We start from the raw sequence: 27,889 nt of genomic DNA on the forward strand, positions 1-27,889 counted from the left end.
TAAGAGTTCCTGTTCACCTTCTATCCTGAGTATTTTTCATGCCGTGAAAATGTCTTCATTTAAAAATGGCTGCATAATATTCCATTGCATGTCTTTATTATAATTAATCATTGTGACAAAAAAAAATGAAACGTAAGGATTTTAATTGGCTACAAGCTTTAAGAACTGAGAAGTCAAGAAGGAAACCATTTCACGTGCACTAGAAGGATGGGGCTGAGCCAGGGAGATCGGTGCAGAGCCGGGCTACTCCTGGGGTTCTGGGTTTTATCCTGCATCTCCTGTGGTGCATCTGGAGGATGAGCTGATAGTGCAGAGGAGCGTGGAGCCAGAGCTGATGAGGGACAGTTAAAGCTACAAGGAATTTTCAACCCAGAGACAATTTGTGGAGCTATCAGTTTCCCACACACGAGGAATGACTGACTTGTCTCATTTTTTAAAAAGATTTTTTGATAAATGGCCGTACACTAAAAGACTTTTCTTGGTGTACAGTTCTATGAATTTTAGCACATATATAGATTTGTGTAACCACCACATTCAGGATATAGAAGTTCCATCACTCCCCCAGACTCCCTCGCTCTATCCCTTTAGGGTCACATCCTCTGGTCCCCTTTAAATCACTGATACGGTATCTGTCACTATGCTTTTGTCTTTTGAAAAATGGGAATGACTGACTTATTCTGTGGTCTCTCAATTGGCAGAACTAAAGCTGACAGGTAGAAATGACAAAGTTGAAAATTTGACTCCTTGAGCAAGTTTGAGAGCTTTCCAAAACGATATAGGATACCCAGAGAGGTGGGAAGTGCCCCGTCACTGGAGGTATTCAAGCAGAGGACATGGCTCCAAACCTGCAAGTCTCGTTTACGATCCATATCTTGTGTAAATGAGCAGTATAACCTAGTTCTAATCTCAGTCTCTCCAAGTCACATTAAAAAAAGAAAAAGGAACGATAGCATTAAAGTTTGTGTTCGATCCAAAGCCACCTGTTTTCAATTCTGAGCAGCCGAGAGAACTGCCAGCACTTTCTTGAGCTTCGAGTCACGAGGTGTGGCAAGGCTTTTGGCTTCCTCCCCTGCTCCTGGCTTCCTTGAGCTTTAAAAGTCACATACAAGTTACTCCCCAGTCTGAGCAACAACGCTCTTAGGAGGGAGCATCCGGCATCCGGCAATGGGATTATCTGTGCGTTAGTTCTTACGATGAACCCCCAGTTCAAGAACCCTGTAATCCCCAGCGGTGTGCGCCTGGAAATAGGTGCTCAGTTTCCACCAGCAGCGCCCCTCCGAGGCCCTAATTTACACGCTCCCGGGCCTCGGCCCTGGAGCTCGCAGCTGCCGGTGAAGAGCGACAAAACCCTCCCTCTAGTGGCTCGAGGGAGAACACTCCCGGGCCCTGCCAAGACCTAGCGCGGTAGAAGACAGGAGACGCTTCGGAGCCATGCCGCAGGCCGAGATTCCATGGCCTGGCCGAGTTCATCCGCACAGACGGGCACCCGGCACCGCCTCTCAGCCGTGCCGAGCCGGTGGGCAGCGGCCCGCAGCCCCGCGCCTCTCCGGCCACGTGGCCTGGCTGCCCACCGGGGCGCCCGCATTCTCGGCCAGACCACGACGGGAGGGGTGCTTATCTCATCACGATGCTATTTGAGGGAGGAAACTGCCCGGCTTTTCTTTAACCCCCAGGGGAGTTTTCCTCCCTCCTCACCCACTTGCCATCTTCGCAAGCTTTTTGTGCGTAGGGGAAGGGGTGGTGGTGACAGGCCTGTGACCTTTACCCCAAGGTCGCTGGATCTTTTCCTTTGTGGTCAGTCTGGTCTGAAAATCTGGGGGACCCCACTCAGGCTGGGAGGCACGCCTTTCTCCTAGTGAAGCATTTAGGAAATTTGAGGAGTGGAATTCAGGCTCCAGTGGAGTCACCTCGCACCACTGCCCAAGAAGGGCGAGGATGATAGGAAGAAAACGGGGCTCCACGTCCGCCCACCGCCCTCCCTCACCCCCGCGGACACAGACAGGGAAGCATGCAGGCCAGAGAGCAGCGGCCAGCCTCCTCCCTCCCTCCCAAGGCAAGAATTTCACCCCGAGGCCAGGACCCAGCCCATCTCAGACAAAAGAGGAAGTTCTGGCTCTTACGCTGAGGAACCACAGCGGTTTGGCTAACTGGGGTTAATCCCCAAGGCGCTGCAGGTCCTGTGTGTGTCCTACTGGCTCAGTCCTGTTGCACAGATAGAAATGGTGCTCTGAAAAGGTGTTTTTCAGTTTCCGTGTAAAAGACAGCCACTGGATGTCCCAGGACTCATGACACAAGCTATCTTAAAATATGACAAGAAAAAGTTAACAAAACCTAAGGTGCTCAGTAGCCCAACAGTATATTCCTGCCTCTGGTGGTCAGTCATCTGAGAGAGCCTGGGGACAACGTGACACTGGGGCAGGACACGAGGCCACGCAGCTTATACTCTTAGCCGTCTGCATTCATCTCCATGAGGCCACACTTCGCTCCTGTGCCAACACCTTCCTCTCTGAAGCACTGGTTATCATCAAAGGACCGGGGTTCCTTTTCTGAGTCAGTGTGCAGTGGGGCTTTCTCCACTCTGGCAAATTCAGTCCCCTAAGACCCATGTGTCTAATTCATGTATCCCATGGCACACGTTGCAGGGGAGGCAGGCAGAAACGGAGGCTGTGGATGCTTTTCTTGCCCACTCGTTTCACAACAGCACCACAGGGCAGCAGAAAAAACCCTGTACAACTACGCAAAAACATCTCATTCACCTTGGGTAAAAGGAGTCAATTTCTCATTCTAAGAGCCTACCATAAAGCATGTCAGTGTGGGGGAGAGAGGTGTCATCTCTCCCCAGTGAATGCTGCACTCCCAGTCAATCCCAGCCTTCTACTGGGAACAGCCAGACAATGTCACTAAAGGAGGGCCACGGTCATGAAGGCAGGGATAGGAGCATCTTGAAATCCTTACCCATGAGCTTGCTTACCAGAGATGGGACACTGCTTTTACTCTGTCCTCCTGGCTGGGCAATGATGGAGTGTGCCACAGTCAAGAGGCAAGTCAGGGAGGAAGAAGGAGGGGGTGTCTGGCTCTTTAGTCTTTAAGAACAGACCAAAGGTGGACTCTGCTGAGAGGAAATGTGGGGAGCTGATAGTTGATGTCTCTGGTCCCTGTACAAGAATTGAAAAACTGAAAATGAAGGGGGTGGAAAGTTCCCCCCCGCCCCGTTCTTCCAAAGGAAGTATATTCTTGAGTACACATTGCATCTGAAATAATTTTCAACTCACTTTTAAACTAATCCACTGAGCTGAAGGGAGGTCAGAAATGAAATTAAATTCTGATATACATTTAATCTAACCTAAAAGAAATTGACAGGAAAGATAAAATTTCAGATGTTTTTTATTCAAAGGTTCTCAAAAGAAATAAAACAGAAAAAGCTAACAATCTGATCAAATGTACAGTTCAAAAATGTCTTTTGGCGTTTAACAACAAGTCCTAGGAAAGAAAACTACAGAGTTATCTTGAACCGGACAAATAAGTTACCACTGGCAAGTTTGTGGCACTAGTAAAACAAAAATAAAAAATTAACTCTCTTGATCATATAGATATCTCTATGAAAATCTTTTTTTTCAATCTGTACAAAAGGTCTTTCTTCATAAATTAATTTTTTTTATAATTTAATGGCTGTCTACTATGTGATGTTTAACTGATTTTTTTTTTTATGTACAGAGGTTATGTTTCCCAAATCTTACCCAGACGAGTATGGCACTTAGTTCAGACATTTCTAGCAGCAGATTTCCCCCTCCCCTCTAACTGAGCTATCAAATTTCTGTCTTAACTAATGCAAAAATATCAAGTAGTGAGAGACCCAGGTTTGTAATGTACTAGGTACAAGGAGGGTGCTGCATTCGGTCTGGACTTTCACAAAGCAGTAATATTCCAGGGAGCATAGAACCAATAATACCACAACTTTAAAAAAGGAAACAAAAACAAAAACAAAAACACATTTCTCTTATGACTATGTAATTTTCACTAGAATCTACACTTCTCAGAGCAGCAAGGACTTTTGAAACTATGAAATGTCACCGACATCTATAATCAAATACAAGCATAAATTTTAAGAACTAAAAAATACTCGAAAGAAAGAACTGCTTCGCCCTAGCTCCTGAGCTAGGAAGGATTTGGTCTGTGGAAACAGGGAGGGCCAGCAACCTGTCCCAGCACAAAAGAAAATAGACTCTGAGGTAGATAACTGATCACACACAGTTGACCAGACAAGTACACAGTTTTGGAAGACAACTTAATTTACCATTGCTTTTCAAACGTATGCAATTGTCTTAATAAAAGAGCTTTAATAACAGTGAATTATCTTATAGGTACTAGAGTAGAAATAACTGTATTTATGAATCAGGAATTTCATAGTTTCAAAATTGGTTTTTCTTTACACTTAACACTTGTAGTGATGATGTAAAGTGTGGCACTGCTTGGATCCAAATCTTCCTTCATGCTTGTTTGTTTGTGTGTGTCCATACATCAATTAAAATTATAAAACCTAAATGCAAAGGTACAAAAAAGGCACATTCTCCTAACCGCAAACTGGTCCGGCAAAAATAAAGAGCACAGAAGATGTGATGCTGAGACAAGTTGGAGCTACTGGTTACTGGCTCTTCGGTCTTTGGTGAAGTTACCTTTAAAAGTGCCAAGTAATTTTTATTTCTCAGATTTACATAATAGAGAGAGCTAGTAGCCAATTGTTTTGCTTCTATTCATATCTCAGCTTATGTTTGAAGATAAATCCTTACTTTTAGCTTTTGCCATTTAGTTGCAATAGCAACATTTTTTTTCGGTTTGCCAGATCTCAGGCGTCATTCTCATTCTAAAGCACTATCATTAGTATAAAGGAAGGACAAAACATTCGGTGACTCCCCTCCCCCGCCCCCCACCCCCAGCCCCACGCTACCTACACTAAATCTAGAACATCAAGTTAGGTTTTTTTTCCTGAAAAAAGGCAAAAAAGACTTTACATTGCATCATACAGCAGATATCCTAAATCAGTCAAACTATCAGAGGAAACTGTTGGCGTACAGCCTTACAAACAATTTACCCTATTAAAAGTTCCCCAGTCAGAAAATGTGTTTCACACAAAACATTTTTCCCTTCTTGCATTTCACTACCTTACACATTATGTGAAAAATCATTAAAAACACCTACTACATATTTAAAAAAGCCAAAATTTCAGCAACTTTTATTGACTACCTTTTAAAAGCCCTATGCTGCTGTTTTACAAGGCATAATAGACCAGCCCATTTGGTCAAAGCATTCTACATCATTAGTTTGAACTAACTTTTACTGAAACAGCTACAGCATCAAAAGAGTTAAGGCAAATTGGAATTCATAGAAAAGGATAAGACACTTCACACTACATTGAAAGGAAAACGGAAAGCTAAGAAGAGAGACACTGACGGCAACACGGAATTACGGCAACACTCGCATTGCAAGCACAGAACACCATGGGTGAAGTCGGACTATTGAAACTTCAGAAAGCCCATGTCATACAGCTGAAAAAAACAAACGAAACACAAAATGAACAAAACGACAAAAATCCGGTCATGCACTTGGGTAAACTCTTCATGGTCTTTGTGCAGACCCAGAAAATTGAAGTTTTCTTTTTTTTTTTTTCTTTTTTCTTTCTTTCTTTTTTTTTTGTTTTTGCATTGTAACATGTGATAAAAATCTTTTGTTTTTGTTTTTTGGGTTTTTTTTTTGTTTTTTTTGTTTTTTGTTTTTTTTTTTTTTTTTACTAAAATAAACCTGTTCAGGGGAACAGCTACTAGATGAATTTAAGGGTTTTATGCACCTTATAGAACTTATAGCAAAAATAGTTTTAGTTGATTTCATTATAAATAACGTTTTCAAGAACCTGTGCAAAACTGTCAATAATTTCCTAAAGCACAATTGATCAGAAAAATCCATGATTGTTCAGCCTTCACACCCTTCTTCACGTAAGAACACCCTTCTGTACATCTGGAAGAGAAAAAGAAAAGACAAATGCTTTTGCAAGTTTGGTATAATATACCACAGAGCTTTGTCATCTCTTGTTTTGAAGATATGTGTGTTTTAGAAAGGCTGTGCTCATCGCTGACGGAAGACCAAAAATGCAAACTCTGGAACTGAGGGTCACTTTCTACCCCCAGTCTACCTTTCAAATCTGGGACCTGCAGCATACTTCACCAGAGCAATCCAGAAACCCAGGTGTTCTCAGTTCCACACAGCTGTTTTCCTGCAACTGCAATATGCCTGGTCAAGTGACAAGTTGAGATCTGTGGTCTAAGTGAGGGCTGGGAAAGCAATCTCTCCATCTAAGGACGGTCACATTAGATTCACAGTCAAGACATCACTAATCTTGTAATGCTAGGTTATGCAAAATCTTACACTATATTTCCTTCAGTTTGTGAGCATTAAAACAATATAAGTATGGAATATGCATATAAATGTACCGTAGGACAAATTTGGTACCTGGTGTCATCTGATGTGTTACCAATTTTGGGGGGGGGGCAGGGTAGGGAGGGAGAGAGTAAATATATATTTGACTTCAATATAAGGCACTGTTCTTTTTGAACAGAATATTTGATCTACAAATCCACAAAATCACTGATTCTATTGTTTCAGTAACATTGGATCCCCTGGCCATGATTAAAGCAGTATGACCAAGCCTGAGTTGTTCTAAGTACCATTTTGATACAAGAAATCATAGACTTTCCTTGACTCGAGCCCTACAGTTACGGAGACCTTTCCCTCATACCTCACAGTTACTTATTGGGTTGAAAGGTATATGGAGAATGGTCATTAGTCGTCTCTACAGCCACCTGCTGCTGACCACTCGCCTCCTACAACAAAGCAGAACACATGAGACATGTGAGCAATGAAATCCAAACTCTGCTCCCCAGGTCTGAGTCCAACATCCTAAAACAAGCCCTCTTTAAAGATGATTTTCTTAATGTCATATAAAGCTTTCAAGGTTAATTATTTCCCTAAGGAGTTAAAATGTCTGATAGACTCAAAAACCTCCTGCGACTTTTATGAGTTGTCTTTTCCTATCAACCTACAATTTATCAAACAAGTTTCTTATCCCTTGGGGCCAGATGTGACTTGGAATTCAGTATTTTCAGATTTTAGATTCTGAAATAATGCACATGCTGTATATCACAGAATATACCCAGGTGGTCTAGGTCTAATCAAACACGTGAACAGGTCTCCGCTGCAAGGTGTGAATGTGGGCAAGTGGGGTAAAGATCTTGTCTTGCATCAGTTCAGTTTGGGTTTTTGCCATAGGTTGGTTTTTCGCTCAAGTAGTTACATTTTTCTTTTCAGACTTGTTTCAGCATTGGAGATAAGGGATTGTGGATTCTGGTAACTGTGGGTGTCAATGACTGTGCAAATTTAAATCATTTAGAAGCAAACAAAACCAACCAAACCCCACCTCCCCCCAAATCCAGCCACAGTCCTAGGGCTGTTTCTGGAATTGGAACCTATGGGATCTGCCTAGCAGGTGGGATCCACCGGGTTGATGAATTTCCTTGGAATTTCAAGAGTACTTTGCAGGAAAACACTATGCTTCTTGCCCAACTTGAATTCAAATGTCAGCCTTCTTCAATAGCAAGCACTAAGAGTTATTTAGCTATACTGACAGCCTCTACAGAAACAGGTATGGTTTGTTCCTCATCTCTGTTACAGTTTTGAAAATCAGTTTTTTAAAGTATCTTATTTTTGTTTTTTTTTTATAATTCTTATTATTGATATAATCTTTGGCACTAGGATTGCAAACTCCAGCTTTATCTTAATTTGCCTGTAAGGATCATTTTACAGGAGACAGGATAGAGACTTGAAGGGGTATGACATGTGCTACAAGTTTAGAAAATATTTTTGGGAACCTTGAGGGGTGTGGCCTGGATATTGCTGCACTAATTTGTAAGCAGAGAATTACATTTCAAAGTTGGAAACAACTCTCGGTATATACTCCCTCTAAACTCAACTCTTCATGCAAATGTTTGATTTTTGATTGATTCTTGAGTTCTATTTTACCCCCTTCTGAAACTACTCATTGCCAGAATGGCACTGGATGGTCTGTACCAACCTCCACAGGAACCGTCGCCGTCTGCATGTGTGGGTACTGTGGCAAATAGGCCCCTTGCATAGCTGATGTGGCAGGCATGTACTGAAAAAAAGAACATGGTCAGGATGGGCAATGATAAGCCGTGGGTGAAGATCATTACAGTTTCTCGTCCTCAATAATGCAGTATCATTAATGTGCTATTTTATTTTAGAAGATCTCTCCCTTAAAGGACCTCATCATTTTCCAGCAGCTCCCTGACCCAGTGTCTAGAATTGTTTCCATAGGTGGAGACCCAAGAAATAAATGACTTGTTAGATCTTTAACAGGCCACTGAAAAATAGGAAACAGACCCTTGCTTTCCCAATGTTGACAGTCATCTTTTCCCAAAGGGAGCAGAGGTTTCTAACTTGATCTCGCTGGCTGGATGTGGCCCTGGTTTATCCTGGATGAGCTGCTGCTGCTGGCTGTGAATGTAAGTCAGGAAAACCCCGTGTTCTTCAATTAAAAGCCATTTTTAGCATCTTAACGCTACACGTATCAACTTTGGAAGTTAATTTGGCATCCGCTCGACCCAGTATCAAACTGAGTCCCCCGGACTTGGGGAAAACAGTATTAAGATTGTGATTCAGTGCCTCCAAAATACATACAAAAAATAGATGAGGAAGAATCCCCTGCTTTTACTACCATGTATCACTTTCCTCTTTGGCTTCATGAGACCAGGTCTGCGGGTGTGAATGAATGACACCCGTTACTAGTGCTAGAAGTGGTCCTGTGTGGATGCTAGAGTCAGATAAAGCAGACAGGGACACCCAGGGGGCAGACTTTCAGCTCGTCAATTAATCAAGGAATATCGGAGTGTTTACTGTGTGGGAGACAATGTGGGAGGTGCGAGGGTATCACATATATTCTTTGACACCACACAGCCTATAACTGACAAGGAGGACACAGACTGCATGAATGTACCCTCCTCTGTTTGCCGAGACACACGATAGTAATTTGCCACCTACTGTTCCAGTGCTGCCTAGTGACAGATGACTCATCTGCTGGGCCAGAGGGCTGATCATAGATGCGGGCTGTAGTGACATGGTGTGCTCCATCGAGGGGGTTAACACGGCACCCTGGGGAGTCAGAGACAGAGCAAGTGAGACAAACGGAGGGAGGGAGTGAAGATTCTGTAGCCACCTTCTGCAAAGGAAATGCCTTAGTCTGCTGAGGAATATGAAGCAAAAATAACCTCTCTTCAACCTCGCAAATGATATCATAAATGATTTCTTAAAAATATTCTTCTAGATTGTGCTTCCTGAGACTTTTTAAAGAGCACTCACTTCACAGAAATCCCAGTGTTAAACACCTCTCCCTTCACCTTCACTTAACTGTAAACAAGCTAGGCCACAGGGGGCGCTGTGATAGGAAATGCAAACTATTTTTGATTGGCTAGGGTTACAGAATGCTTTCCTAATGTTTTTCTTTAACAGATGACAGTTGATGTTTTAGGCTGTCGCAAAACAATACACTATATTGAATGTTACAAATACAGTGTTTTGTTTACCAGTGTTAAAAAAAGATAGTCATCTGATTCAAGATCAGGCTGTTAGGGTCAAGAGCACATTCTTCACTCAGTGTTCCTCTGAGCTCTTAACTACAATTTGGTACCGGGGGAGGGAAGCAGATTCAGATAAGATAAATAACCCGATTTCAAAGTCTTTCATTTCATTTGAAAACATGCTGGTCATTAAAAATAAAGTTAAACAGAGTTAAATGCAGAGGAGGGGTGAAAAAATCATCCATATAAACAGGCCTGTCTCTAATACAGCGCTGACAGCACCGTCAGGGGACCACTGCCCAGATTCTGGCCTCTGCGTGTTTTTACAGAGCTGCAACCAGCACACACAATTTCATATCCTGGGCTTTGCTTTTAACTTAACATTCTATTACAAATATTTACCTAACTTATTGCCTAGCTGTCATTATCATCATTTATAATGATGACATGATTGTACATTGATTGTATAAACCAAAATTTAATTAGTTCTGTTTCCGATTCTCCCATTTTCTCTAATTTATCGTATTATAATATCTTTATGGATTATAGCATTCCTCTTACTTTTGCAATCACCCAGTTGCCTGAGAATGCAATTATTCTGATACACCCTACAAATATCAATATTAGGTTTTGGTATCACTGTATCTGACTCATCCCTTAAATACACCGTTATTTATTGGTAATCAGATACACAGTTGAAGGCAGACTGGTGTGCAGGCACTTTAATTCTGGCTGCGTGCAGCCCAAATCCGGGTGGGGAAAGGGAAGTAGCCTTCTGCACACACCACTACTGTTTCAAAGTCATTGAACTGGGAGATGTGCCACCTTTGTCTTTAAAATGTTGTCCCCCACACGACCCCCCCCAAAGGATATAGATTCATGTCAGAAATAGTTTCTTATTCATACATTTCACAAGACATTGTTTGCCTTTTAAAAATTTTAATGTGCATCATCAAAAAGTGTGTGGTAACACGGAAATGACGGAGAAGCCCAGCACACGTGGGAGGAGTTTCCTGCTGCTTTTACTCAGTCCTCTGTAGGAGCTCCTGTACTCAGAAGCCCTCAAACTGACAAGTGGGCTGCTTGCCAGCATTCCAAACCAGGCAGCACAAAGGACCAGGGACGCAGACTGCCCTGGGCACTTGTGTATGTGTGACTTCGTGGGTATAAATATGCGTGTATGCGTAAGTATGTGTGGTTGTACGTGCACATGTGCCCGTGTGTGCTGCGACGTGTGTGTTTATACAGACACGCAACACATATCATCAGAGAGCTCTTCTCCTGGGTATGGACTACACGTTTTACCTGCTTCTTCAAAGTCATCTCAGCAACTTCCTGTTCACAGCATGTCCCTAGACTGCTGTTTCACACACATGGTCTGACACTGCATCGTGTCCACTTTAGGAAGTTGTCCTGAGAGAAAGTCCTGTCTCATCTTAAGGCCAAGAATAGTGTGCTTTTCCTAAGCAACTCATCTGTTCTTACGAGTATTGTGAACTATATTGCTTATCAGCATTCCCATTTTGCATCAGTTACTAGAAAGCTTAGGGCCAAACTTGTGGCCACACCATGGCAAGCAAGTCGGTCACTCTGTGAGGCATTCTTAGCCTTTTTTATGATTTTGTTTTCCACCTTTATTTTTCAACTTTTTAAACCCATGTTTCAACTCAACAAACTGTATTTTACGTATCTTTGAAAAACACATGAAATATGCTATCTAATGAGGTGAAGTATATTAAAAAATCAATTAAAAATTTAATATAAAGAAGTGTTTATTATTTACTAAAGAAGCTGTTGCTACTTTAGTACTTACTTAGTCTCTCTATGGAGATTATAACACTGATGAAAAACTAGTTCAATTCTGAACACTTTATATTTGCATTAAACATAATGTAAAAAAAGACAGCTATTTCATCCCAAGTGCAGTTAAAATTTAGCAATTTTAAAACTTAAATGTAAGAAATCGTTCAATTGAATTTTTAAATTTGTAAGTTCTCACAGATTGCAAATTTAACTTAATGTCAACTACCAATTTAAGACAAGGGTGAGTGGAAATTTTATAATCAATTTGTACAGTCTTGTACTTCGTGCTTAAAATTTCCTAAATCCTACACCATCTTGGGGCAAATGGTTTTAACCCAGAGAATGGTTTTTAACGTATAACAGAGTTCACTTGCAAACCACAAAGCCATTAAAATGACAAACTTACGGGGTGCTGTAGGATATATGGTTGAGGTTGCATCCAAGAAGGACTTTGCACCTAGAAAAGGAAGGATTTTGAAAGAAACACTGATTTCCACTGGAATGCTACCTATTTCTCTAGAACTCTTAATCATGTTAAAATCTACAGAAGGAAAATAAGGAAATAATACTATCAATGATTAAAAAGATTAAGACAGTTAGAGTTCTTGACAAACTGGCCACTCTGAATAGGATGAAATGATTATGTAAAACCAAGTTCCATTTGTCCGCTCAAGAAGTATTTACTGAGTACCAAGCACCAAAGAGAAAAAGGCGAATAAGACATGGGCCCCACCCTCAAGAAATTTACTCTGTAAGCAAGGGAGATAAACAAGTGAAGTGTTACAATCAAGGCATGAACATAGGTGTTTTAGGGATACAGAGGAATGAGAATTAATTCCAGCACATCTTATCAGAAACTAATCCTTAAAAGTATGTGCTTATTGTTTAAAAAGAATAACCAAATTCAATCCCTTTTTGTTACCCAGGACATTAAATTTCAGAAATCTTGCCTGGTGGTTGACAATTTCTAGTTAGTGTGAAACATTAAAATCTGAAATCCAGATTTAGGAAATTGAACCTCAGTAATCAGATGCTGACATCTACGGTCAAAAGGGCATCTACTGCAGACCCTCTGGATTGAGAAGTAAGGCATGAGAGTCAGGTTCTGTGGCAGGAAAGAAAGCGTGTGTAGTCTCAGCCACTCCAGAGGGAAAAAACAGTGGTCCATTTCTTGATACCCAGAGCTTTCCTGAGACTATGTGATTTCAAAATAGGTTTCAGTCTCTAACTTTTCACAGTAAAACCCTCCTGTATCTTATCCCCTGCTTTTAACTTCAGAGGTGCTACACAGAGGAGACGGGGAAGAAGGCATTGTGATTTACCTTGATAGCAGAGCCCCGATACTTGTTTTCTCTGGTTTCCTTTGCCACCTAAGGCAGACCAAAGTTAAGTGCTTCTGCCTTGTTAACATTTCAGTTATCTGGACTGCAGCCTTTCCCCATTGGGATACTGGTGGTTTCTTTTAGATGCCAATTTCTCAAATCCAACTGTATAAGCATATGGTGGTTTAGTGGAGACAGGCCCACTCCAACCCGAGAGCAAGGCCTTCGCTGAATAAATCACAGGGAGGCAAGCAGCTCCCCACAGACCCCAATTTGGGCCAGATGTGCTCATTTCTGGTATGCTTCAGTGGTTCTAATAATCTAATAGCGTACAGCATTACAGGGTTAGGGAGCCATGACATCTAATCCAATTTTCTTTCTTAAGCAGCTAATTAGCTGCTGTCAATTTCTATTCCTCAATTCTCCCTAACTATAAAATGGGAATAATAATCTATGTCCTATAATCTCTTTATTATTGATTCTTTACCCTCTTTTGGATCATCAATACCTTTGAAAATCTGATGAAGGAAACAGATCTTTTTTTCCCCAACTAACTGCATACACACCAGAGACACTTTGCAAACAATTTAAGAGAATCACTGACCACTGAAAGCTCACTGGTTGATCCCATTGGGTCCCTGAACTTAAGGGCTTGAGAATCAGCCTTAGAGGTTATAGCACTGAGTGCTAGGCAAATGGAATGAAACTCCACATGTATCTTAGGGAAATGCAGAATGCCCAGAAGAAGAAATCAGGCCTTTGAAATGAAATGTTTTCCAGTTAGGTACTTCTAATCTATTACCAACGCTGGTCTCCTAATTTTTTTTTTTTATTCTATGAAATAATTCTGTGGCTAAAATGCTCATGGCTTTTATAGTAAAGAGAGAAAAAAAGGTGGTGGGGAGATGCAGTCATGGCTGTAAATATCTATAGCAGCATATGTTCAAATTAATATGCATAATCTTTCATTTGCAAGAATAAGCTTACTTTTTCCCTGTTTTTTCCAAGTTCAGATAGTTAAGAAGAAGATTAACTTTCAGTATCAGATATAGGAACGGTTAATTAAGAAAATGCACTAGAGGAGATCTCACTGATCTTATACAAGCAAGGAAAATGGAAATCCTAAGTTCAAAATCATTAAAGAGACAGTAAATAAGTGAATGCCATGCCCAGCAGATTGAAGCACCAGCATAAGTAACTGGACAACCCAGAGAGAGGAAAAGAAGTGAGTGACCACTTAGGAAAAGAACCTAAGAGCTGAGGAAGGCTGAGTGCTACTTTAAAACTTCGGCTTTAGTGCTTTTACTCACTTCTTTGTTATTCAAAGCTACTTTCATGCTTTTAGACAGAACCAGCTTTAGGATATTGCTTACACTGACTGATCTGTTATTTTTAAAAAGCAGAATGGATATACTCTTGTTAGCCAGTTAATCCTGGATGTAAACGATGAGGATAATCATAGCTAACATTTACTAGTGCTAATGATATGCCAAGTACCAAGCTGAGCTCTTTACATAGATAATCTCTTTTAGTTCTTAAGAGATAAGCCTATGAGAGAGAAACCATTATTATCCCCATTTTAAAGATGAGATAACTGAGGCTTACAGAAGTAAACTAACATGGTCATTAGATGTTGTTGTCCCCACTACCCCAGAAATCAAGGCTACAATGTCTAGTTCAATTGTTTTAAAAACAAGAATACACAAAAGTTTACTTTAGGCACACAGGATGGCAACAGTCAACAAAAGTCTACTCCCATTTCTGTAACTGAACTCTGTTGTATGTTCCTGTCTGGGCCAAGGCAGTAACCCAGTGAGAGGCACTCTGATGCAGGAGAAGAAATGCACGTGCACCAGCGGGTTCATGGGGAATAGGAGCTAACCCTGCAGTAACACCAGACCAATATTACAACTTGGTGCTTAATGAGATCTCTGTTCTAAGTTGGGAGTTGAAGGTAAAGCCTCTGCACAAAATAACCTGAACAGGGAGTCACCTCCCCCTTTTTGGCCTCAAATCTCACTGCACTGCCCACCTGCTGTTACCTCACAGAGACAAGTCTTTATTTATTAGCACGTGTATTTGCTCTTTCGTCAGTTCCTGCTGGCAAATTAATGACGGCAAGGCCACACACCTACTCTGTCTTGTACCTAATGGCAATTCTCTTTCGGTTTCAATTTCTGGGCAACATGTGTCCAACAGCAGGGCCTGTAGTAGAGGAAGCATTTGGGTTCATCCCAAATCTAAAATGTGATGATTTCAATGACTGACCACTGACAACTCTTTCCCCTTGTTTTACATTCTCCTAAATGTAAAACTAAATCATTGTGTCAAATAAAAAGCAGCTTCTTCGAAACTGGGTATCCAAGCTGCCTAACATTTGACTTAAATTTCATTACAAATGTTCAAAATTTTAAGACACATAAAAATGTAGCACTGATGCATGGTCAGCAAGTCGGCACAACACTCTTGATAAATCCTAAAGGTACAAACCTGGTAGGCGGATACAGGAGACGCAATATAGGGTGTAATAGAAGTCTGAGTGATCATTCGGTTTGTAGCAATACTGTATGGTGAAGGATAAAATCTAGAACAAACACAAAAGCCTTTATTAAGTAATCCTTTAAGTAGAATAATTCATGGAACAAACGTCTGATATTTTCCACCTTGACATTTTCCCGCAAGCCATTATGTATTTATCTTGATGACATACCCATTCTGTATAGCAGCTGTGGTCGGGTCATAAGTCAGTGTCATTCCCGCCTATGGGAAAGAAAAAAATTCATCTGCAAAGGCACAAATTACAAATTCTGTTTCTCAGAGTCAGGGCAACAAAAAGTGACAGTTTCATAGTAGTTGATAAAATTGAGAGTTTCTGTTAGACAAGCAGAATTATAAACTCAATACGAGAGTTAAGCTCTAGCTTGCACTGTCCCATATGGGAGCTGTTAGTCACAGGCAGCTATTTAAAATTAAATGAAAGGTCGAGTCCCTCTACCCTACTAGCTACGTCTCAAGTGCCCAACAGCCATGTGTGGTTAGTGGTAATCACTGGACGGTACAGATTCCGGAATATCTCTAGACATTCTTGAACCAGTATGTTACTTAAAACCAAAAGAACAATTCATTAAAAGCAAATATGGGAGAATGGAGGAGGGCCAACATTTTTATTAGGAAATTGAACTTTTCTTCCCCTAAAGAACATTTTTAAAAAGAATTAGGCAAAAAAAACCCTCAATGACAAATATATTATTTAATATTTAAAATAAATTCTGAACAACTTTAAGTGTAAACCTAAGAAACCATGCCATTAAAAAGAAACCACTTGTGCAATTCTTACAGCAATTTAAAATGCTCTTTTACTTTATAAGGCAGGTGACTGGTGCATGGAGGTGTTTCCACTGTCTGTCTGTCCATCCGGAGAGTCATCACTCTTAGCATCACATCCACTGGGGAGAGTTTCAGTGTGGCATCATCTGGATATAAAACTTGAATCCTGGCACCTATCCTAGCAGTGTGGTGGCCAAGTCAGGAGGCCGCTCATGTGACTCTAGCGTTGGTGACTCTACTCCCCGACTAAAGTTTCAGGAAAGGACTTACAAGTCTCACCTCTCCTTCTCTGTGCCACGGTCTTCCGTTAGGGATGTATTTGTTTGGGTTCTGTCTCTTCTTCTGTCCTCCATCCGCAAACTTACACAATAACGGTTCTGTAGGAGCTGAATAAATAGGTGAAAATAACATGAAACCAAAACTGTACGTGTGCACGGGTGATACAGCCTAATCGCCTTTCCTTTCTAACCGCAGCAGCGTTGGTGCTCTGAGGAATGGCTAGAACGTTTTAAGGAAAAAGTGTTCTCAGACCCGTATGAGACGATCCACTGGTGAAAAATGCAGTATAGAAAATACATTAGTTATTATTTTCCAACCAGAGCGTAACAAGGCAGTTGAACAAGAGCTCTTCCGAGGAAGCAAAGGGACCTTTGGAGTCACTTCCATCCTTCTTTAGGGGCAGATACTCTTCGCATTCTGGGCCCTGGCCAACTCCACTTCTGTAAGCCTTCAGTGTAATCAGGAAGGTCTCACCCTCCTCCCCTTGCCTTAAAAATGCTCCCACAGCCCATTATAATTCCTCAGAGAGGCCCTCACTTCCTCCAGTAGGAAACAAGTTCCCCTTCATACTGCTCACATTGCAGTGCTGTTACTCAGAGCGTTTATAACACCTTGCAAGTGCGGTGATGTGTTTGGTGTCTGTTTCCCTCCAGACTGCAAGCTTCACAGGGGCAGTGACATTGTTCTGTTCATCACTGTCCCTCCAGTGCCTCAGGGTCTGGCACTGCACAGGCACTTAGTATATATCTTGGCTGAATCAATGAATGAATACAAATAGGCCTTGTTTATTTTGAGGGGGGCTACAGCACTGAAGACGGCTGTTGTGAGAAAGCCGAAAACACCTGCCCAAACTATTGAAAGGTTTTTCTGGGCTTTGAATCATCCCACTCGGTGCTGCTTTACTGTACATCCGCCTCATAAAATGATCCCAAGAAACTCATAAGGAAAAGCAAAAGATGCAGAGACCACCTTATGCGGATACATATTCATTAGTTAAAAAAAGAAAAAGGCGATGATACAGTAGGCCACTCATGACTTTTCCTTTACAAAATTTTTTTTTCCACAATGGAAATAGTGTATTCCTAAAAGTTGTGCATGTTTCTATATGTTTCTAGTTAATGTAATGAAGACAATCACACCTTCCTGTCTGGCTCTCACAGTCCACCCTTTGTCTGAGCAGAACCATGATTACTACTTTCAAGTTCTGTTTCAAAGTTAAATAACCATGAAGAGAAAAATATTACTTGTGAAGAATTTACTCCTTTCTCCTTTGCCTCTTATTATCCTAATTCATCTCTTATTTTATATCACTATTACCCACCCACTAATGACAGGGTGGAAGCAATAGGGCCTCTCAGTACTCCTCTGCCAAAAAAGCACAAAACAACCAAAACCCAATGTAATTCCTCCTTGCGCACCGTCGAGGCTGTTGTTTGGCAGTCCCTTCTCCCCTTGCGGCGGGGGAACCTCTCCAGAGGGACAGGCTGGCAAGTGAGCTCACATCTCAATGGCAACTGTACTACTACGGGTGCCAGGAGGCGACAGCAAACCTGTCATGTGTCCGGTGAGACACTGTGGGCCCTGCCACTCACAAAAGGGTCCTGTGTTTCCCTCTGGCTCCAACACCTCCCTCCCCAGCCCACCTGTTTCCTGAGCAAGGAACTCCTGTTCTCCCATTTAAGGCAAACTGGGTGTGATGAAGACAGACAGGGGCCAAACCCTACATACCCCCCCCTTCTTTTTCCCTTACAGATTGCATCTTTTTATTTATTTACTTATTATTGAGTTATAGTCAGTTTACAATGTTGTGTCAATTTCTAGTGTACAGCACAATTCTTCAGTCATACATGAATATACATATATTCATTTTCATATTCTTTTTCTACTACAAGATCTTGTATATAGTTCCCTGTGCTATACAGTATAAACTTGTTTATCTAGTCTATATATACCTGTCAGTATCTACAAATCTCGAACTCCCAGTCTGTCCCTTCCCACCTCTCTCCTGCCCTGGCAACTACAAGTTTGTATTCTGTTAGTCTGTTTCTGTTTTACATTTAAGTTCATTTGTCCTTTTTTTTTTTTTTTTAGATGCCACATGAGTGATACCATATGGTATTTTTCTTTCTCTTTCTGGCTTACTTCACTTAGAATGACATTTCCAGGAACATCCATGTTGCTGCAAACGGCATTATGTTGTCATTTTTATGGCTGAATAGTATTCCACTGTATAAATATATCACCATGTCTTTATCCAGTCATCTGTCAATGGACATTTAGGTTGTTTCCATGTCTTGGCTATTGTAAATAGTGCTGCTATGAACATTGGGGCGCAGCTGTCATCCTTAAGTAGGGTTCCCTCTGGATATATGCCCAGGAGCGGGTTTGCTGGGTCATATGGTAAGTCTACTTTTAGTCTTTTGAGGAATCGCCATAGTGTTTTCCACAATGGCTGCACCAAACTACATTCCCACCAACAGTGTAGGAGGCTTCCCTCTTCCCCACACCCTCTCCAGCATTTATCATTTGTGGACTTTTGAATTCTGACTGGTGTGAGGTGATACCTCATTGTAGTTTTGATTTGCATTTCTCTGATAACTAGTGATATTGAACATTTTTTCATGTGCCTATTGATGATTTGTATGTCTTCACTGGAGAATTTCTTGTTTAGGTCTTCTGCCCATTTTTGGATTGGGTTGTTTGGTTTTTTCTTATTAAGTCATTTGAGCTGTTTATATATCCTGGAGATCAAGCCTTTGTCAGTTCATCTTTTGCAAATATTTTCTCCCATTCTGTAAGTTGTTGGTTTGTTTTACTTAGGGTTCCCTTTGCTGTGCAAAAGCTTTTAAGTTTAATTAGGTCCCATTTGTTTATTTTTGCTTTTATTTCTATTGCTTGGGTAGACTGCCCTAGGAGAACATTGCTGAGATGTATGTGAGATAATGTTTTGCCTATGTTTTCTTCTAGGAGGTTTATTGTGTCTTGTCTCATGTTTAAGTCTTTAATCCATTGTGAGTTTATTTTTGCATGTGGTGTGAGGGAGTATTCTAGCTTCACTGATTTACATGCTGCTGTCCAGTTTCCCCAATACCATTTGCTGAAGAGACTGTCTTTATTCCATTGTATATTCTTGCCTCCTCTGTGAAAGATTAATTGACCAAAAGTTTTTGGGTTCATTTCTGGGCTCTCTATTCTGTTCCATTGATCCACATGTCTGTTTTTGTCCCAATACCATGCTGTTGTGATTACTGTAGCTGTGTAGTATTGTCTGAAGTCTGGGAGGGTTATTCCTCCAGCCTTGTTCTTTTTCTTTAGTAATGCTTTGGCAATTCTGGGTCTTTTGTTATTCCATATAAATTTTATTATGATTTGTTCTAGTTCTGTGAAATATGTCCTGGGTAATTTGGTAGGGATTGCATTAAGTCTGTAGATTGCCTTTTAACAATATTGATTCTTCCAATCCAGGAGCATGGGATATCTTTCCATTTTTTAAGTCTTCTTTAATTTCCTTTATCAATGTTTTGTAGTTCTCCATGTATATAAGTCTTTCACTTCCTTGGTAAGATTTACTTCTAGGTATTTTATTGCTTTGGGTGCTATTTTAAAAGGGACTGTTTCTTTATTTTCCTGTTGATTCATCATTAGTGTAAAGAAATGCAACTGATTTTTGTACATTAATCATGTATCCTGCTACCTTGCTGAATTCTTTTATTAGTTCTAGTGGTTTTTGTATGGAACTTTTACAGTTTTCTATATATAGTATTGTCATCTGCATATAGTGACAATTTTGCCTCTTTTCCAATTTGGATTCCTTTTCTTTTTCTTGCCTGATTGCTGTGGCTAGGACTTCCAAGATTATGTTGAGTAGGAGTGGTGAGAGTGGACAACCTTGTCTTCTCCCAGATTTTAGGAGGAAGGTTTTCAGGTTTTCACCATTGAGTACTATGCTAGCTGTAGGTTTGTCATAAATAGCTTTTATTATGTTCAGATATGTTTCCTCTATACCCACTTTGGTTAGAGTTTTTAATCATAAATGGGTGCTGAATTTTATCAAATGCTTTTTCTGTATCTATTGAGATGATCATGTGGTCTTTGTCCTTTCTCTTGTTGATATGGTATAATCACATTGATTGATTTGCATATGTTGAACCATCCTTGTGTCCCTGGGATGAACCCAACTTGATCATGGTATATGATCTTTTTTATTTGCTGTTGGATTCTGTTTGCTAGTATTTTGTTGAGGATTCTTACATCTATGTTCATCAGTGATACTGGTCTGTAATTTTCTTTTCTGGTAGTGTCTTTGTCTGGTTTTGGTATCAGGGTGATGGTGGCTTCATAGAATGAGTTTAGGAGTATTCCCTCCTTTTCAGTCTTCTGGAAGAGTTTGAGAAGGACCAGTAAGAGTTCTTCGTATGTTTGGTAGAATTCCCCAGTGAAGCCATCTGGTCCTGGACTTTTATTTGTAGGGAAGTTTTTTATTGCTAATTGGATTTTATTTCTAGTGACGCTTTGTTCAAGATTGGTTTGATTCAATCTTGGTGGACTGTATGTTTCCAGAAACTTGTCCATTTCTTCTAGGCTATTCATTTTGTTTCCATATAGTTATTCATAGTATTCTCATATATTTTGTATTTCTGTGGTATTGGTTGTAATTTCTCCATTTTCCTCTCTTATTTTATTTGTGCTCTCTCTTTTCTCTTCTTCATGAGCTTGGCCAGAGGTCTGTCAATTTTGTTTACTCTTTCAAAAAACCAGTTCTTGGTTTGATTTTTTTCCTATTTTTTAAAAATCTCTATTTTATTTATTTCCTCCCTGATCTTTATTATTTCCTTCCTTTTGCTGGCTTTTTGGGGTTTTTTGCTCTTTTTCTAATTCTTTTAGCTGGTAGGTTAGATTGAGATTGTTCTTTTTTGAGGAAGGCCTGTATCGCTATAAACTTCCCTCTTAGCACTGCCTTTGCTGCATCCCATAGATTCTGTGTGGTTGTGTTTTCATTGTCGTTTGTCTCAAAGTATTTTTTAATTTCTTCTTTAATTTCATCATTGACCCATTGGTTTTTTGTAACATGTTGTTTAATCTCCATGCTGTCATTTTTTTCTCCTTTGTTTTTCTGTAGCTGATTTCTAGTTTCATGGCATTGTGGTCAGAAAAGATGCTTGAAATTATTTCTGTCTTCTTAAAATTGTTGAGACTTCTTTTGTGCCCAAGTACATGATCTATCCTAGAAAATGTTCCACGTGCACTTGAAAAGAATGTATATTCTACTTTTTGGGGATGTAATGTTCTGAAAATATCAACCAAATCTAGTTGTTTTATTGTATCATTTCATTTCTCTGTTGCCTTATTTATTTTCTGTCTGGGAGATCTGTCCAGTGATGTTAATGGGGTGTGAAGGTCTCAGACAATGACTGTATTCCCATCAATTTCTCCCTTTATATGTTAGTAATTGCTTTACGTACTTAGGTGCTCCTATATTAGGTTCATATATGTTAATGAGTAACATCCTCATCTTGTGTTACTCCTTTAATCATTATAAAGTGTCCTTCTTTATCTTTCTTTATGGCCTTTGCCTTAAAGTCTATTTTGTCTGAAATCAGTATTGCTACTCCTTCTTTCTTGTCATTTCCATTTGTGTGGAATATCTTTTTCCATCCTGTCACTCTCAATCTATGTGTGTCCTTCTCCCTAAAATGGGTGTCTTATGTGCAGCACATTGATGGTTCTTGTTTCATTATCCAGTCTGCCACTCTATGTCTTTTGATTGGAGCATTTAGTCCATTGACATTTACAGTAATCAATGATAGATGTGTGTTGACTGCCATTTTGAACTTAGTTTTGCAGTTGATTTGGTATTTCCTCTTGGTTCCTTTCTTTTTCCTTTTGTGGCTTGATACTTTTCCTTTGTATTATCTTGGATTTTTTTAGTTTTTGTGACTCTATTGTAAGTTTTGGCTCATGATTACCCTTTTTTGTACATATATTAACCCATTACTATAACTGTTTTAAACAGGTAGTATAATATAAGCTCAAACCCATCCTACGGAGAACAAAAAATTTAAAAAAGAAAAAAACTCTATATTTTCTTGCTCCCCTCTCCCACCCTTAATGATTTAGATGTCATCTTTTACAATTTTGTGTTTATTCTGTTGTAATTCATGGTAGTTATCGCCTTTCCAATTATGGTTTTCTCCTTTCTGTAGCATCCTGCTTCTTTTCTAATTAGAATAGACCTTGCAATATGTCTTTTAGCATAGGTTTATTACTGCTAAATTCTTTGTTTTTGCTTGTCCATGAAGTTCTTTCTCTTTCCTTCTATTCTAAAGGACAGCCTTGCTGGATAAAGTATCCTAGGTTGCATCTTTTTTCATTCAGGACTTTGAATATATCTTGCCACTCCCTCTGGCCTGTATTGTTTGTGTAGAGAAATCAGCCGAAAGCCTTATGGGGGTTCCCTTGTACTCTTTGTTTTTCTCTTGTTGCCTTTAAGATCATTTCTTTATCCTTAATCCTGGCCATCCTGATTATAGTATGTCTTGGTGTGTGTCTGTTTGGGTTCTTCTTGTTTGGGACCCTCTATGCTTCCTGTACTGGGATATCTGATTCCTTCTTTAGGTTTGGGAAGTTTTCAGTCATGATTTCTTCAAATACCTTTTCAATCCCCTTTGCTCTTTCTTCTCCTTCTGGGACCCCTATTACGTGTAGGTTGGCATACTTTATATTATCCCATAGGTCCCTTATATTCAAACTCTACATTTCTAAATGATGTTCTCTGTCTTTTCTGAAAAACATATTTTTTGGAAATGTCTACCTTCAGCCACAGTCACAGAAGGTAAAGTAAATGGATGCAGTGAAGCAAGAACCTTCTCATCACCGATAATGCTTTTAATTCTACAGCCAGGCAATTCAGGGACAGATGGAAACCAGCATTGAGAGAAGACAGCCTTCAAGGGGGGAGGAAGGAGAGTGTCTGTCTGCCGAGGCCAGGAATGCCTCACCCTTGACTTCTAAGGACAAACTGGGAACTTAAGACATAAACAAGCTCTCTCTCTCCACAGATCTAGAATGGACCTGATGGCATCAAATGTTTTCCCCATGACACCTGAGGTTTTAGGATTTGCGTCCTTATAACCTTTTAGAGCGAGAGACAGCATCAACTCTGTGGTGCTGGTACTTTGGGGAGCTGTTTTTATCTAGAGGCATTGTAAAGACTAGTTCCTAGATTGAAATTTAAATTAAAAAAAAGTTTACTTGGCACCGTGAGTAATGCAAATGGACCATTTTCCTCCATTAAGCAGAGAAAGAACGTGACCAGGTTGGACTCCTCCTGAAAGTTCCCTGGGTTGCCCAGGAGGTGGACAGGCAGGAAGGGGAGCAGCCAGGCAGCTGTCCCTGGCGAGCGCCAAGGCTGCACATGTGCTGAGAGGCTAAGTGCACCTATCTGTGGGAAGGTGCTTCCAACACATTTCATTCATCTAGACTGTGCTCTGTCAAAGAAAAAGCAATTTCAGGCAACAATAAAGCCTGCTAAAAACGTATAATGATGAGGTAAACATCAAGTGAGCGATGGCATGTTTGCAAATATATCATTTAAAATGAAACAAATGCAACAGAATGTAGTTGAATCTTTCAAAAATGAATTACATTTGCTACATGATTTTGTGCTGTCATTAAGATATTTCCCTTCCTCTAAAACCAAAAAAGTGAGTAGTTGAAACAGCTTGTCTACTGGCAGGTGTCCTATATCTTACAAAAACTAATCTCTTATTTTAAAGAATTATAACCAGTAGAAATAATACAGCTTTTAGACAGCTGTTGGTTCTTTGCTTCAGGCAAATAGGAATGCACCAGAATTCTGTGTGAGGCAGTAGGAAATTCTAACAGATTCTTTCCTCTATTAAAATTTTCTCTGGTTTGTTTAACAGTTGAAGTTTTTACTGAATGCCTACTATGTGCAAAGTGTAGTATTAAAAGCTAGGGATACGGTGGGGGATAAAACAAGGTCTTACTTCATAGTTCTTGCAGTCTAATGGGGATGAGGGTGGCCCCAATCTTATAAAAACCCTTTCAGCCATTTATGGGACAGAGCACTGTTTTCAGAGATTTTATTTAGTAAAAATGCCACCCAGAAGTGAAATAGTTCTGATACAGGAACAGCTGTACTTCTTTTACAGCTGCTGCTCCTTATGCTCGGATGACATGAGACACAGCTTATGCCTAAACACTCTTGATACCTATTTATTACGAAGATTGTACCATGTGCTCCAGGAGAACAACTATGTGAAGATGTCTTTTAAGATATTTAAGTTACTATTAAATTGAGTAAGAGTCGATTTCAGTTGGATTTTTGAATCAAAAAACACACATCCAGATCTGTGTCATGACCCACTTATTTTTTAAGTGTGTGCAAGACTGTTACAAAATGAGAGGTCTTAATATGCTGTGGTTTATTCCAGACCAGGGCAGGAACAGTCTCTAGTTTGTGTTTTGGAGCCTCGTACCTAGGTCTAGGTTGAAGTATAGGGCTGCTGTGTGATGCCAGCTTCTTCTGCAGGACAGGTCCTTCAGGGGGCCTCCCGGATTGCTCTTTTTAGAAGGAAGCTACTGAGGAGGCCTGACATGCAGGAAAGGAAGTGCCATGAACACCAGTACTATGGCTCTAATCAAGATAAGTCTGGGAATGTGAACTTAAAAAAACATTACTATGCAGCAGTCAACCTATATCCTCTATATGGTCAATTTTTTAGATTAGTAGCTCTTCATCTTACTGTACAAAATAATAATTGCAGAGAGTGCTAACAAATAACTGGTGATTTAATATATATTCTTAAGTTGATATAAATGTTTCATAAATTACCCCGTATCAGCTGATTTTGCCAAATATGCAGAGTATGTATGTCCAAAAGCTTAACTGCTGGGCTAGGACCTTCAGCAGGCAGCGCTGCATGCAAGCACTGATCATCTTGTGGGGGAGATTTTAAGAGCCATGTAAGGTAACTGCATTATGAGATTCTCCAACATGCACTCAACAGGGATGATGTACAAATGCTTCATCTGTGGCACTGACAATCCCTCCTAAGGGACCGGGAGCCAGAGGGCGATGCCTCGCTGCACAGCTCCACCAGGCTGTGTCCGTACCCATCTTCTGAAGCACAAACTCTGCAGCAATGCAGGCTCACAGGTCTTCCCTGGGTACCCACCCTGAGCATCACTTCTAGAACGCCTGCTTTGACTAAGCACTGGGGCTCATGATCAGACCTCCTGGACATCGTCCTCACTTATCCAACCCAACGGCTCAAAGGACCACGGGTTCTCTGTATTTGTGACAAAGCGGACTTTTCCCTCACCGTGTTCTAACAGCTGGAGAAGCTGCTACATCCAAACTCCCATTTTTCTAGTTACACAGTATTTTATCCCAATCAACCACCTGTAAAACATAAACTGCCCTTGACAGAAGCTTTCTCTATCAGTTGTGGAAAACTAGCCACTCAGCAACTGTAATTAGCTTCCTTTCTTGATAATGTTAGCAACTTTCAAAATTCCTCAACTAACAACACGCAAGGAACTATCTGGGGCTCTTTTAAAAGTTTCAACCTCAGGACCCAATAAACATCATCCCTTCTCCGTGTGCACGACATCATTTCCTGTTTCAGTCCCCTGTCTGTTTCTCACCAAACCCTGCTGTCCTCAAGCACAGGGCAGAGCTACGGCTTCTCTCCGCAGATGCCTGCCCTCCCCTACCGTAGGTCTGTCTCTCTTCCTTTCCTGACCCTTACAGACCAGGTCCATCTCCCGCCAGCTTTCCTTATCAGTAAAATAACAGTTACACAACATTCAAGTCAGGTTAAATAGAAAACAAAAAAGCAGTACTTCCCCATCAGCCCGACATAAATATTTTACTATTGTAAATTTACTACTTTTCTAAGTCTATATTTTTCATCTTTGCAATGATAGGGCCTTTTCTTCTGCCAATTACATTGTGGACCTTTACCTTGTTACAGAATTAAGTTTTTTTTTTTAATGGTTACATAATGTTCTATTTGAAAAGTGATCGTGTATAGTTTCTCTGTTATCATATCTAACAATATATGAACATCTGTATGTGTATCTAATTTATGGCTTCAATCCACGGCCAATGCAATACTGATGGTCAGGTTCCACTGTGGTTAGAACACTGGCTCTAGGTTAGCCTCCCTGAGTTTGAAATTTGGCTTTGCCATTTCCTAGCGAGTGACCCCAGGCATGTTTTTCAACGTCTCTGGCTTCATAAGAACTGTTACAATGAACGTATATAAAGTACCCAGAGCAGCTCGGAGTATTAGCTAGTGTCAGTATCACTATAACAATGGGAGGAGCTCACACTTTTGAACTACGGCTCCTCCTCTTACCTTTGAATTATTAAGATAAATTCTTAGGACAGGAACTTCTGGTTCAGAAGTTATAAACATTGTTAGGGGCTGCCCTGTTTTCCATGGGATTTGATTCTACGAAATTTAACGACCTGGCTACGGTTGCTGTCTTGGCTTCACATAGATTAAAGAAATGTTTAAGTTGTAGTAAAGGATGGAGTTACTGGCAAATGCCTTTCAGAAAACTGTTTCATAGTAATACCTACATCTTCCACCCAAGATCCTTATGCTTTAATTAAATCTTGCTCCACTAGTTACTGTTCCTCTTCAGCAGAACCTGACAGCGGGAGGTGTAAAGCTGATGGGAGGGGCTGGGTGTGAGGGATGGCGGTTACAGCTGCCTGAGGGCAGCCCCAGCATAAGCCTGGCATGGCACCCAAAACATCTTCTGCTAAAACACTGGCCCACTTCTAGTTGTGGTTCCTTGTCACTTGTTAAAAAGCAGACTTCCCCTCTTTGGTAGAGAATGAGTTTGAATTTTGGATCTGCAAGCCAGCCCTCACCCTGCTGGCCTCCCAGGCTGGTTCCAGCACTTTTACTTTCATGGCAATGATTTACTCGTAAGATTCCAGCTCATGGAGGGAACATCTCAACAACACGTGCATTCAGACTCTGCTCTCTTGTACATACTGGGTGAGGAGACATGAACTGTAGGATCACACTGTCCTAAAGGGACCAAGAGCGTCACACATGTCTTCAAGTGTTTCTTGTGTCCTAGAGTTGCCAAAATTTTCTGTTTTTACAGAGTTAACAATGCTTAAGACAAATATTCAGGAACTGAAATGAGCCATAAAAACCCTTGAAAGGTCTCCAGCCTTTTTTTTTTTTTTTTATAACTACATTTGTAATTTTTACTCTAAACATTATTACCTTTTCTGCCTCCTGGCATGGGACAAGGCCCTAATAACTTTACCTATAGACAGAGCAGAATGTGGGTAAAGAGCAGTTTCCAAGCCCTGCTGGGCACACGCCCAATCTGAAAAGTCAAAGCAACACAGAAAGCAGATGTAAGACAAGCTGAGGTCTCTGGATGGAGCCGGCCAGCAGTCACACATGCACTCCACTGGAGCTGCTCCATGACACAGACGACGCTTTGGGCGACGGGGCA

The 27,889-nt window shown here is 40.6% G+C and overlaps 1 protein-coding gene across 6 annotated transcripts in view; it reads right to left on the bottom strand.

Annotated features, from left to right (window-relative positions):
* Nucleotides 1-3,366: 3,366 nt before the first annotated feature.
* Nucleotides 3,367-27,889, bottom strand: part of RBMS1 (RNA binding motif single stranded interacting protein 1) — a 205,780-nt gene continuing 181,257 nt past the window's right edge. For 4 of the 6 annotated variants that reach the window (XM_032479556.1, XM_032479555.1, XM_032479557.1 and 1 more), the window contains exons 7-14: nucleotides 16,364-16,479; nucleotides 15,477-15,526; nucleotides 15,257-15,350; nucleotides 11,851-11,901; nucleotides 9,106-9,216; nucleotides 8,120-8,200; nucleotides 6,788-6,872; nucleotides 3,367-6,009 (exon numbers count right to left, since the gene is read on the bottom strand). In XM_032479556.1, the coding sequence (XP_032335447.1) occupies nucleotides 6,795-6,872; nucleotides 8,120-8,200; nucleotides 9,106-9,216; nucleotides 11,851-11,901; nucleotides 15,257-15,350; nucleotides 15,477-15,526; nucleotides 16,364-16,479 (581 nt within the window). In that variant the 3' untranslated portion in view covers nucleotides 3,367-6,009; nucleotides 6,788-6,794. The remainder of the gene's footprint in view (nucleotides 6,010-6,787; nucleotides 6,873-8,119; nucleotides 8,201-9,105; nucleotides 9,217-11,850; nucleotides 11,902-15,256; nucleotides 15,351-15,476; nucleotides 15,527-16,363; nucleotides 16,480-27,889) is intronic. The other 2 variants (XM_032479558.1, XM_032479560.1) reach the window with 1 other exon arrangement.

This window comes from Camelus ferus, chromosome 5, assembly GCF_009834535.1.
Source record: "Camelus ferus isolate YT-003-E chromosome 5, BCGSAC_Cfer_1.0, whole genome shotgun sequence".
NCBI classification, from domain to species: Eukaryota; Metazoa; Chordata; class Mammalia; order Artiodactyla; family Camelidae; genus Camelus; species Camelus ferus.